Source organism: Elephantulus edwardii, unplaced genomic scaffold (genome assembly GCF_000299155.1).
Source record: "Elephantulus edwardii isolate Elephantulus edwardi_28Jun2011 unplaced genomic scaffold, EleEdw1.0 scaffold00024, whole genome shotgun sequence".
NCBI classification, from domain to species: Eukaryota; Metazoa; Chordata; class Mammalia; order Macroscelidea; family Macroscelididae; genus Elephantulus; species Elephantulus edwardii.
The window spans coordinates 7,501,150-7,512,989 of record NW_006399774.1 but is presented as its reverse complement, the minus strand read 5'-3'; the positions used below and the strand labels follow the sequence as shown (position 1 = coordinate 7,512,989).

The following is an 11,840-nucleotide window of genomic DNA, read 5'->3' as shown; positions in this document are numbered from 1 at the left end:
GGGGGGGAGAACACTGGATCCAGCCAATGGACACAACACATGTACCACATGGAATTCTCGGGACCAGAGTAGCTGAGTGAAGGCCCTAACATAACCACAAAACAAATTAGCTCCAACATGATTTATGCCTCCTGACCCTCAATTTCTGTAGGCCAGAAGTCAACTGAGTGGTGAGTGAAATCTGAGCAAAGCCTCCAAGAGGAGGAAGATGCAGTTTCTTATTGAACTACAAATCTTTTAGTCTGATTTTTTCATTCCAAAATGAGCCAATAGACTGGCTATGTAATTAAGCCTTTCCTAACAAGGTCTCCTCTGCATCGTCCCTTCCTTTCCGGTCATCAGGCAGCGATTTAAACCAGATGTCACATGGCACAATCGCACCATCAAAATTTTAGACTTGGTCTCACACAGTGTAGCACTGTCTCTCAGGGTACAGGGGAGACCTACAAGGTTCCAGGTTTCAGCATCAGCCGAAGCCTTGAAGTTACCTGATTGACTGCAATATATGAAATACACACAAACGACAGAAGTTCAGAAACTCTCATCTTCAAATGATTTCCTCACAGAAAAGATTACTTTGATAAAAATAAATGTACCACTTGTGAAACACAATGTATACGAATGAAACACAATGCATACACATCCTGTATGCAAATCAATGAAAAATTTTTAAAAAAATGTCTTTTCATTGCTAGGCTTTCACAAAAACTTAAAATGAATCACCTTCGTTTAAAGTTTACCAGTGAGATGCTGGCTTTTCATTCACCTTCAGTCACAAAGCAGCCACAATCCTAAATACTGTGGGTAACTGACAAAGAGCGCTTTTCAAGAATGTGATTTGGGGGGGGGGAAATTATTTTCCACTCTCAGGAAATGACTATAATTATGAAAAGACATGGAATCCAGCTAACGTCTACCCAGTCGGCATCTCTGTTCATCTCCTAGTAAGTGAGAAGACATTCCCTGAACAGATGAAAACCTCAAGCAAGCAATCAGCACCATCACAGACTGAACATAGTCGCTGCTGATCCCAGCCATTAAGAAGGAAGGAGGAACTGCAACTACAATCCCAGAGGCGCATGGTTCAAATCCACCAGATGCTCTGCCGGGGAAGGAGGGACAATCTCTTCCTGTACCAGTCAGATCTGATTTGACGGTACGCTCACACAAAAATAATAAAAATTAAAAAAAAAAAGAAGAAGGAAGGAGGAATGAAGTCTCACCGTTTGCCGTGTCCTTTTTAAAGTTATCCAGGAATTCCTCCAGGAGCTGGGACTGGTTAGCAGGGGGCAGCAGGCTCCTCTGGTCGGTGGCAAGCAGGTCACTGTCTGACCAGGAAGTGCCCAGGCTTCCCTTCATGGTCACGGGCTGAGCCACCAGCTTGAGCTCCACGCTCTTCTCAGAAAATAGGGCCTCCATCTGCTTCAGGTCAAGGTCAGCCACGGCTTCTCCATTTAAGGCGACGATCTCATTGCCCTTTCTCAGTCCTGAGAACAGGGAAGGGGAAATGGGAAGACGAAAAGGAAACAGAGGAGATGTCTTGGAGAAATATTTCCATCTGAAAGAAAGCTGGAGCCAGCCACTCTCTCTTAGGGGCCCCTGATGCTCTTTGAAGGAAGGAAGTATCAAACCTCAAGTATTTAGATGCTACTGATAACAAGATGAGGGTTAGTCCTCTGGAGGCTGGTCTGAGAAGAGGCCTTTGAAAGGGAAATAATTTAGGAGCCACTGAAATTGACTGTTGTATTTATACACTGTTCTCTGTCCTGATGTTATACGCCATCAAGCCATAACAGACTTATAGACGGATAACCCTCTAGCACGCTTTCAGAGGCTGCATATCACACGTGGATACTGTTCATCTTACCCCCTCGGGGCAGCTGGTGGATTCAAACCACCTTTCTTAACACAGGGCCACCAGAGCTCCCTATAAATATAAACATAGATACATATAAACACACACAGACACACAGACACACACACACACACACACACGTATATATGTACATATATACACATGGGTGTGTATAGATACATATGCTTTATCTCTCTTTTCTAGACACGTAAGGCTTTCTCTTTCTACCACATATGCATACACACACACACACACACACACACACACACACACACACACACTCTCTCATAATACACAAGCACTCTGCACTCACACATATATGTATTCTCAACTAAATTGTTTTATTTTCTTTCTTCGCAATACCAGGGGAAAGTGTTCAGACCAATTTCTAAGAAGTAAAGTTCTCCAGCGACACTGTATTCCTAAGTTTTAAGCAGTAAAGAAACAAGCATGGCCCCCTCTGCCCGCCACACTGACCTTCCCCATAAGCCAAGCTGTCCGGCAAAACATCGCTTATAAATATGCGGCTGAGATGCTGATGGTCGTCCACCTGGGCTGTCACTGCAAAGCCTACAATGGAAACAAAAGTCAAGGTCAAGTTCATCATGCCCTTTCAGCGCTCCAACCCCCAGCAGGAGGATTTCCTTGACCCCCTAGTCTGTGGATTACGGTATGTTGAGAAAACTGACATGACACCTATTTTGAAAGTGTCTGGCAAGAACTGCAAAAGAGGAAGATTTCAGAGCCAAAGGTTTGAGAAATATGAATGTGCAACTGTATTTAAAAAAAAAAACTGAGACCAACAGATTCATTTACTGAAATAAATTCAATTTCATTCAATCCTGTAAATATATACTGATAACTAAACGTACAGAGGTGGAAACTTCATAAAGAAGCCTGATTGCACAACAGTTAGGTTTGGCTACTGACTGAAAAGTCAGCGGTTCAAACCCACCAGCCCCTTCACAGGAGGCAAAGAGGCAGCCCGCTCTGTAAGATCATGGTCTTGAAGCCCTGGGGCTCTGTCCAACAGGGTCACCGTGAAGTACAATCACCTTGAGGCCAAGAGGTTTGGACTAGCTTTTGGGGGTGATTTTTTTTTAAAAAAATAGGAAAATCAGCAAGATGCAGGGTTGGCCCTAAAAAGAGATACATGCAAACCCCCATCCGTTCTGCACGCGTCTCCTCAATTCAGTGCCCCTCCTCTCTGTTTGCACAGCTAGGGTGGATGCATCCATGTCTTGACCATAATACCGGAGTTCTTTGAGAACATGGGGTGCATCCCATCCTCTCACGTCTCCTCTCTGCCACCTATGACTTTTCCCCAGACTTCCAATGCTTTAAATCTTAATGGGAGAAGACTGTCGTTACATCTTGGAGTGGCTGTGATGTGAACTACCAACCTCTTGGTTAGTAGCCCAACACAGAGCCCACTACAACGTCAAAGATATAGAAGACCAAAGAGGTCAAAGCGCATGAGTTAAATGCAATGAATAGGCATGACTGTACTTGCTATGCATCAGAGAGCTGGACAATGACTAAGGATGATGGAGGAAGAATCGATGCCTTCAAGTTGTGGTGCTGGAGAAGAGTCTTGAACATACCATGGACAGCCAAGAAAATTAATAGGTCTGTCTTGGAGAGGGTGAAACCAAGTTTCTCCTTGGAGGCTAGGATTCTAAAGCTCCACCTCACATATTCTGGGCATGCTGTCAGGAGGGACTGGACCTTGAAGAAGGGCATCATGCTCAGAAGGGTGGGGGGAACATGGCAGAGGAGGAAGACCTCAGATGATACAGATTGATACAGTAACTGAGGCAATGGGGGGTAGATGTATTGGAGACAGTGAGATGGGACAGGGCAGGCTTCAGAGCTGCTGTGCAGAGGGTCACTATGGGTCAAAGGTGACTCGACGGCACAAAATAACAAACAGCAATATAAAACACAAACTACATGTGCAAAACATGATGTAGATGTATCAATCTATGCAAGCAAATAAAAAATTATTTAAAAGAAAGTATTAAAAAATTGTGAGGCTGGTACAGGCTAGAGAAAGGTCTGGATCTGTCGTTCACAGGTTGCTAAGAGTCGAAGTTGACTCGAGGGCTCCTAAAATAAGACATATCAAGCCTATGAAAATTGCACAGCAAATCACAGATAAACTATCTAAATTTTGCCTCTACATATATTTCAAGTGTTTTCTGTTTCTTCTTATTTTAGTGCTAACTGGAGATTAGAAGAACATGTGATTGGATAGGAAGGCAGAGTTTATATAAATATACTTGATAAGAGTCAATGCAAAATCTGTAGATACTAGAAGTGGGAGGAATCCAGAGTTGTAAAATTAACTACAAATATGGGGTAAGCAGAAATGAAACTAAAAAAAAAAAAAAAAGTCTGCACATCTCAAAAAAATGTAATAAAAATAAAATCTGAAGCTTCGTCTGACATACTTCAGATATGTTGTAAGGAGAGGCCGGTCCTTGGAGATGGACATCATGCTTGGGAGAGTGGAGGGACAGCACAGGAGGGGAAGGCCTTCTATGAGGTCGATTGACTCAGTGACTGGAGTAATCAGGATGGGTGTGTAAGAGGCAGTGCGATTGGCACAGGATAGAGCAGGGTTTTGGGCTTTTGTACATTGGGTCGCTATGAGTCGCAAACGACTAGACAGCACATAACAACAACAACAATCTATGTCTTTGAATTCACATTTATAAATTGTTGGATCTCAACAACTATGACAAAAATTAAATAATAACCAAAAAAGAAGTCAAGCTGACCAACACAACCCTCTCATAAGTGACTTCTGTAGGCTCTTGGGACACAGTCACTGTACGGCTTACCTAAAGGCAGCCCCTCTCCAATGGTTCAAATCCACCCACCCTTCCTCATGGGAAAGACGGGCAGCCTGTGGGATTTACTGCCTGTGAACACCTGCTGGAGGGTCTGCTATGAGCGGGTCCTGACTCCACAGCCACGGGTTTTTTTCTTCAGCAAGATATGCTTACCGAAGTCGGAGACACTCTCAGTCTTCGTAAGCTGCACCTCGTAAACATGAAGTGGGAAGAGTTCTATTTCATCGTAAGCCTGCAAAAACGTGCAGACACCAAAATCAGAGGGTGTGAGGTACGCTGTCTTGAAAAATCACTTTGACACTGTTTTCATAACACCACAGGAACACTACCATCAAGTTACCATTTTTCAGGGACTGCTTTCATACTAGATGTCAAATTCAAGGAGGATCCCCCCCACCCCCAGATGTTACGTGCTTGTCTCCCCAGTTCCTTTTCCGCGGCTAACGTGCACTTGCCTGATCTTGCATGGACTCGTACGCCGCGGGCACAAAGCACTCAACGCTCTCGTCCACAAACCTCCGAATCCGAAGGCCATAGTGCCTGGGCTCCAACTGCCTCATCTGTAAAGGAAGGGACATTTACTCAGGTGTTAAACGCTCTCTCTAAAGTCTGCAGCTTCATGAAAATCAGAAATACTAAGTGTAATACTCAGAGCGTAAACCTATGCCTGGGGAGTGCAGGTGGCTTAGTGGTTAAGGACTCGAGAACCACCGCTTTCTTTCCCTTGAGAGAAATTTCAAAAGGTTTCCTTTATGGCACGCTGAGTGTCATTAGAGGCAAGAGTCATAATGTTCCCAGATGATGACCCAACACTCCCGACCAGGGCAGATATCCTACCACCTCCACACAAGTGACACTTCTTTACACACTGATGGCATCCAGATTTTACACTTTCCCCCTAAATGGAGAAGCGTGTAACACTGCGAATCATCTCACATTCTACAGACTCTAGAATGAGGAATTTCCTTCTATAAAGTGTTTTCAAAAGGAAAACTGTGTTCACACATAGACACCCTTACGAACTTGATTCTCTGTCTCATGCACACATTGTGAGTGAGAGAGCACCTCGGGTCTGGGCACTCACTGGAGAGCCCCCGTGTGGTGAAAATGGCTCATGACAGGCCCCGCTGACAACTCTTCAAAGCCGGGGCTCAAGCTCACTCAGAAGGGCCTCGGAAGAAAGTCCTGGTGATGTAATTGCTGAAAACCAGCCCCGCGCTGCTCTGATACGTATGGGGTCATTATGATTGGGTTTAAATGATGTGGCGGCAACTGGTCATCCTCTGTTGTCGTTTTTGTGGTTGTTAGGTCCCATCGAGTCCACTGTGACTCACAGAAACCCCGCAAACAGCAGATCTGAACCCTGTTCTGTCCTGCTCCATCCTTCATGGTCTCTGAGAGGCCTGAGCCCGTGTTATAGTTACTCTGCTAATCCACTGTGCCGAAGGCCTTCCTCTCTTCCTCTGACCTTCCACCTTTCCCGTTATGCCTTTTTCCAAGGACTGACCCCTCCTGAAAACATATCCAGAATATGTGAGATGGAGTTTCGCCATCCTTGTCGGTAAGAAGCACCCCAGTTGTACTACCTCCCAGACAGACTGGTTTGTCCTTTCAGCAATCCATGGGACAGTCAGTGCTCCACCAACACAATTCAATGCTCCAACTCAGACAATTTAACCCGCCACTTATGACACTCTTGGCCAACATTATTCTAGTTGTTGTTGCTGTTAAGTGCCATCGAGTCATAAACGACTCCTAGCAACCCTGTGGACGAAGGACCTGAACAGTTGTATAACTTTCATCCTTTCTCCAAGTTCACAGAGTTTCTTGAGGCAAGCCATTTCAGAAGTGGATGCCACTCCTGCTTCACAGCTTGTTTTAATCAGGGAGCTCCACCAAACACTGTCCACCATGGGTAAACATTATCACATTTAACACATCAGTGTCACAGTGTTCAGCCTCACAGCAACCACGAGTTACTTCTGTACAGCAAATGGACAGACCAACGCTATACCACTTAGAAGAATGTTTGACCAAAAACAATTAAAATCAGACCTGAGAGCCACAGATTAAAATCGTCCACTTTTGACTTGGTCTATCACTTTCTGTCCATCAGGCCCACAGAGCTCTCTTGTTGTTGTTGTTGTTGTTGTTGTTAAGTGCCATCAAGTCGTAGATGACTCATAGTGACCTATGAATGAATGACCTGAACACTTGTATAACTTTTATCGTTTCTCCAAGTTCATAAGGTTTCTGGAGGCAAGCTATTTTTTACTTAACAATATTCTTGCCGGATTGAAAAAAAAAACAACACACCTCATAAAGGAGTAAAAGGAAATTAAGCTCCTAAAACTACAATCTCCATAAATAAATCCAAACACTTCAAAGTTAAGTGACAAGGGAGGACTTGAACATTCTCCACAGATACTACATTACACACACATAGTGAGGAATTACTGGATTCCACATGCTCGCTCATCATTTCATGCATTTGACTGCATTTTCTCTGCAGATGGAAAACTCTCTAAGCTCTCCTATGCCACCTGGTGGTCTAACCGCTGATGTGCTGCTGCTGATGTTAACTTTCACCAAGACTTGGTATGATTGGGAATAAACCCCAGTCTGGATAACAAATCAAACCACAGTCTGGATAACAAATCAAACGACGTCATCTATCAATCCACGAAGCAACTGTGAATGGCATAAAATCAGTTGTTTGCTCTAGAGAAGTTCGGTGAAAAACAATTTAGGATTAAATCAAACTTGTTCAAAGTTTCTGCCATTTTACTGTTGAAAACCAGAGTTACTACAAACTGTCCTTAAGACCAACTATTTTGTCTGACTGATTTGGAGAATTTCATCATTAGTAACATTCACTGCTGTGATGGCCTGCCGAGTCCAGTGGGAGCTGGCCCTGCTACCCACCAGCATCAATGGTGGAAAGAAGGGAAATCTCCTCCCATGTAATCTACAGTCTCGGAAAACTCATGACAGCTCAACTTAATAACCAAGAGTGACTTCAAAATACTGCTGTATTTTGGAAGAAAAACTTTGAAGACAAGAAAAAAAGATATTCAACTTATACAAAAGAACTGACTAATGATGGAGTTGTCCAGGTGGGATGTCATTGTAAAGTTGAGACTAGTAGAATTGTGTCAATATAATATATGTGTCTGTGTGTGTGTGTACACACACACACACACACACACACACGTATATATAAGATTCTCACTACTGGGCCAGTTGTAAGGCCCATGATGGAAAAAAGATTAAAGTTGTTATCAATTACAGCTTGCTCAGCTCCACAATTAACACTCTTAACATCAGCAGTTGGAAAATCAGAAGACAAATTGCATTGGGAAAATCTGCTGTCAGGGACCTCTCCAGAGTGCTGAAAACTAATTATATCAGTCTAGGGACTAAGGTGTGCCTAGCCCAGGCCATTGTCTTCACAATTACTTGCTATGCATCAGAGAGCTGGGCAATGACTAAGGATGACAGAAGAATCGATGCCTTTGAGCTGTGGTGCTGGAGAAGAGTCTTGAACATACTGTGGACCATCAAGAAAACAAACAGGTCTTTGTATGTAAAGTTGGTTGTCATTATATTTTGGAGGAACATTCTTCTAAGTAGTATAGCACTCTTCTGTCAATATTCTGTACTAAGGTAACCTAAGGTTGCTGTGATGACGAATCTTGTGCCATTGGGGTGTCAAGTGTCGTAACAGTTAACCATGGTGGACAGTGTTTGGTGGAGCTCCCAGTTTAAGAGAGGTTTGGAAGCAGGAGTGGCAGCCACTTCCTAAACAACATGCCTCTGGAAGCTCTATGAACTTTAATAAATGTCGAGAGTTATAGAAAGGTTTCAGGCCTTTTGTTCATAGGGTCGCTATAAGTCGTGCTCAACTCAACGGCAGTCAACAACACAAGTGTCTAGAAGGGGGTGAAACCAAATTTCTCCTTGGAGGCGAGGATTTGAAGATCTGTCTCATATATTTTGGAACGTGACCAGGAGAGCCTGGTCCTTAGAGAAGGACATCATGCTCAGAAAAGGGGAGGGACAGTGCAGGAGAGAAAGACCTCAGATGAGATGGACTGATACAGTAACTGAGACAACAGGAGTTGTTGGTGTGCCAGAATTAGAGAGCCAGTGCTGCTGTACGTAGGGTCATCAGATATACAGTCGCAGGCAAAGGTGCTTCATGAAGGCAAGGGGCTATGATCCGAGAGCATTCATACTTTCTCAGAGATGGAAGCATGTCATGTAGAGATGGTAATCGGGATGGGAGTGTCAGAGACAGTGCGACTGACACAGGATAGAGCAGGGTTTAGGGCTGTTGTACACAGGGTCGCTATGAGTCACAAAAGACTTGATGGCACATAACAACAACAATAATGGTATTAATCTAACTTTCATATGCACCAAAGGTGCTCTGAGAATCTAGTGGTAAAAAGCTGTGCTGCGACCCCAAAGGTACACAGTTCAAATACACCAATCTCCTCCTATGCGGTAACTGTTTCTGAAAACTGCTAGAGGGTAAACCGTGGGTTGGTTCTGACTCGACAACACACAGAAATACATGTGACATGCTTTATGATGACAGTCTCTTTACTGTGGTGATCTGGAACCTAGCCCACAGCATCTCCGGAAGATGCCAGTCTCTTGGGGCAGAAGTCCATTACCTTACATGCCAGAGACACAACATCCTCCACTCTGTGCTCCGGCCTGATGGTGACGGTGACTCCGTGGCTGTCGGGAAAGTGAACGTAAGTCTGAATCTCCCACGTGCTGTCCCGGCGAGTGTCGTTGGGGGAGCCGTATCCGTTGAGAAATTCATCCACCTGCTTTCAGACCCCAGAGGAAAAGGCGGTCAGGTCTGACAAATACAGCAGCGAAGCAAGCCGAGACGCTGGCCCCTGAACGAGGCAGCATTTTTCAGGGGGCGCCCTTGCCCTCCCCTCCCAGCTCTGCCCGCCCAGAACCCTCAGGGTTCACCCATCTGGGGTTCCCACCTTCCTTCCATGTGGGCAGGGCTGAGGCCCAGGGGGGTGAGGAGAAAGGTTGCTCACTTATCATCTCACCCTCTATCCGTTTTGCCACTTGGCCTCTTAGACCTCGTCGGAGTTCTGTATCTGTCTGAGGACTCTCTCTGATCCTCTCTTTTGGGGGGTTTGTGGCCAACCAAATCCCCACCCATGGAGACCACATGTATACAGACTAGACCCGATCCATTCAGTTAGTTTTTTCAAAAGCACATTACGAGCTAGTTCTTCTGAAGTATCTCAGCTGGGTGTGAACCCCCAACCTTTCAGCTGCTAGTCAAGTGCATAATTGTATGTACCATCTAGGTAAGCCCCTCCAGATCCACCCTTCAAACTCAAACTCAAACTTACTGCAACTGAGTAAGAACCAACTCATAGCTGGTCCTCTAGGGGGTTTGTGGAGTCTGTAAATTACACAGGAAGAGACCCCCAGGTTTCTTCCTCGGAGCTGCTGATAGGTACGAACCACCAGGGAGTCACGGCTCCTGGCTTAGGGGAACCACACGTACGGACCACACGACCATCCAGGCCCTCCCTAATCCCCTCAGAGTCAGGAGCTCTGGCGGCCTCATGGTTAGAACCAGTGCTGTTAATCCCAAAGGTGTGGGGTTCAAATCCACCGGATGCTCTGCAGGAGAAGGACGAGCAGTCCCCTCCTGTGCAATTTACGCCTCTGAAAACACGTCAGAGGGTGTCATAGGTCAGCTCTGATTCAGTATTTTAACTACAGTGCCACCAGAAAGCCAATCTTTGTATGTTGTTGTCAGGTGTTGTGAAGTCTGATTCGTGTGACCCCACAAACAACAGATGTGAACCCTGTCCTATCCTGGGTCACCCTTACAATCTTCAGAGCCCAGTGCTGCAGTCACTGTGTCAATCCACCTGCTTGAAGGTCTTCTTTTTCACAGCCCCTCCACCTTTCCAAGCATGATGTCCCTCTCCAAGGAACAGGATATTAAAACCAAGAAGAGAGGTGTCAAAGAAATTCAGTAGAGTTGTTACTGTGATGTGATTTCGAAAAGCCTTTGATTCACAGTGACTCTATGAACAACAGCTGGAAACCCTGCCCAATCCCTCAGTGTCCTCACAGTGACCACCATGTTCAAGCCCAAGCTCTGGCCACCTTGTCAGTCCACCTCGTGGAGGGTCTTCCTCTCCTTTGCTGACCCTCCACTTTTCCCAGCATGATCCCAGGACTGGTGTTTCCTAACAACAGGCTCAAAGTACGGAGGACGAAGCCTCACTCTGCTTGTCTTGGAGGAGCTCACTGGCTACACTTCCTCTAAGGCAGATCTGTTTGTCCTCTTGGCAGTCCGTGGGATAGTAAAAGAAACGAGCGTGGATACAGCAAAGACAGTCACAAGAGGAGGTTTCGTAAAAGCGGGGGAGGCATCGACATTCCCATGTCATTAGTTAATATGCTGCTCAGCTTTGAGATGGCACTTCTGGGGCTGTCATCAAGCTGTCACCGCTGACACGTTCTCCTGGCAGGATCATCAGAGCCCCAGAAAAGCCCCACCCCCACCCCCAGTGCCAGCAGGAAAAGAAGGAGCAGCTGCACTCGGGAGCCGGGGTCGGCCCCACTCTGTCCTGACGGGCCGGGTCCCCCATGAATCACGGTTCCCTCTTCCTCCAGCCTCCCAGGACCTTCTTTTTTTTTTTCTTTTAAAATTTTTACAGCATATTCTTCCCATTTCTTCAATGTTGCACATTTCCTCCCTGCCCACCCCTCCTCTTCCCAGTTCACTCTTCTCTTTGAAAAGAAAATTAAAAATTCTATCACTGTTATACAATCCCCTGTGTCCACCCCCCAAGTCCAGTTTACATTTTTTTTTCTGGAATCAAGTCATGAAAATAATATCTAATCATATACTCTGAAAATTGCACTGGAGACCAGAGAAGCCAAAGCACAAGGAAGAATTCAAGATACTAAAGAGTTGAATAGAAGATTTCAAAAGGCAGCAAGGGATGATAAAGCAAAATATTACAATGAAATGTGCAAGGAGTTGGAGTCAGAAAATCAAAAGGGCCGAACTTGCTCAGCATATCTTAAGCTCAAGGAACTGAAGAACAAATTCAAACCTC

At 45.2% G+C, this 11,840-nt stretch overlaps 1 protein-coding gene across 2 annotated transcripts in view; it reads right to left on the bottom strand.

The window, feature by feature from the left end:
* TIAM2 (T-cell lymphoma invasion and metastasis 2) overlaps window positions 1-11,840 on the bottom strand; it is a 537,146-nt gene that overhangs the window by 99,290 nt on the left and 426,016 nt on the right. For both annotated transcript variants that reach the window (XM_006882752.1, XM_006882753.1), the window contains 5 exons: window positions 9,396-9,554; window positions 5,169-5,273; window positions 4,867-4,945; window positions 2,333-2,425; window positions 1,224-1,487 (listed from right to left, as the gene is read on the bottom strand). In XM_006882752.1, the coding sequence (XP_006882814.1) occupies window positions 1,224-1,487; window positions 2,333-2,425; window positions 4,867-4,945; window positions 5,169-5,273; window positions 9,396-9,554 (700 nt within the window). The remainder of the gene's footprint in view (window positions 1-1,223; window positions 1,488-2,332; window positions 2,426-4,866; window positions 4,946-5,168; window positions 5,274-9,395; window positions 9,555-11,840) is intronic.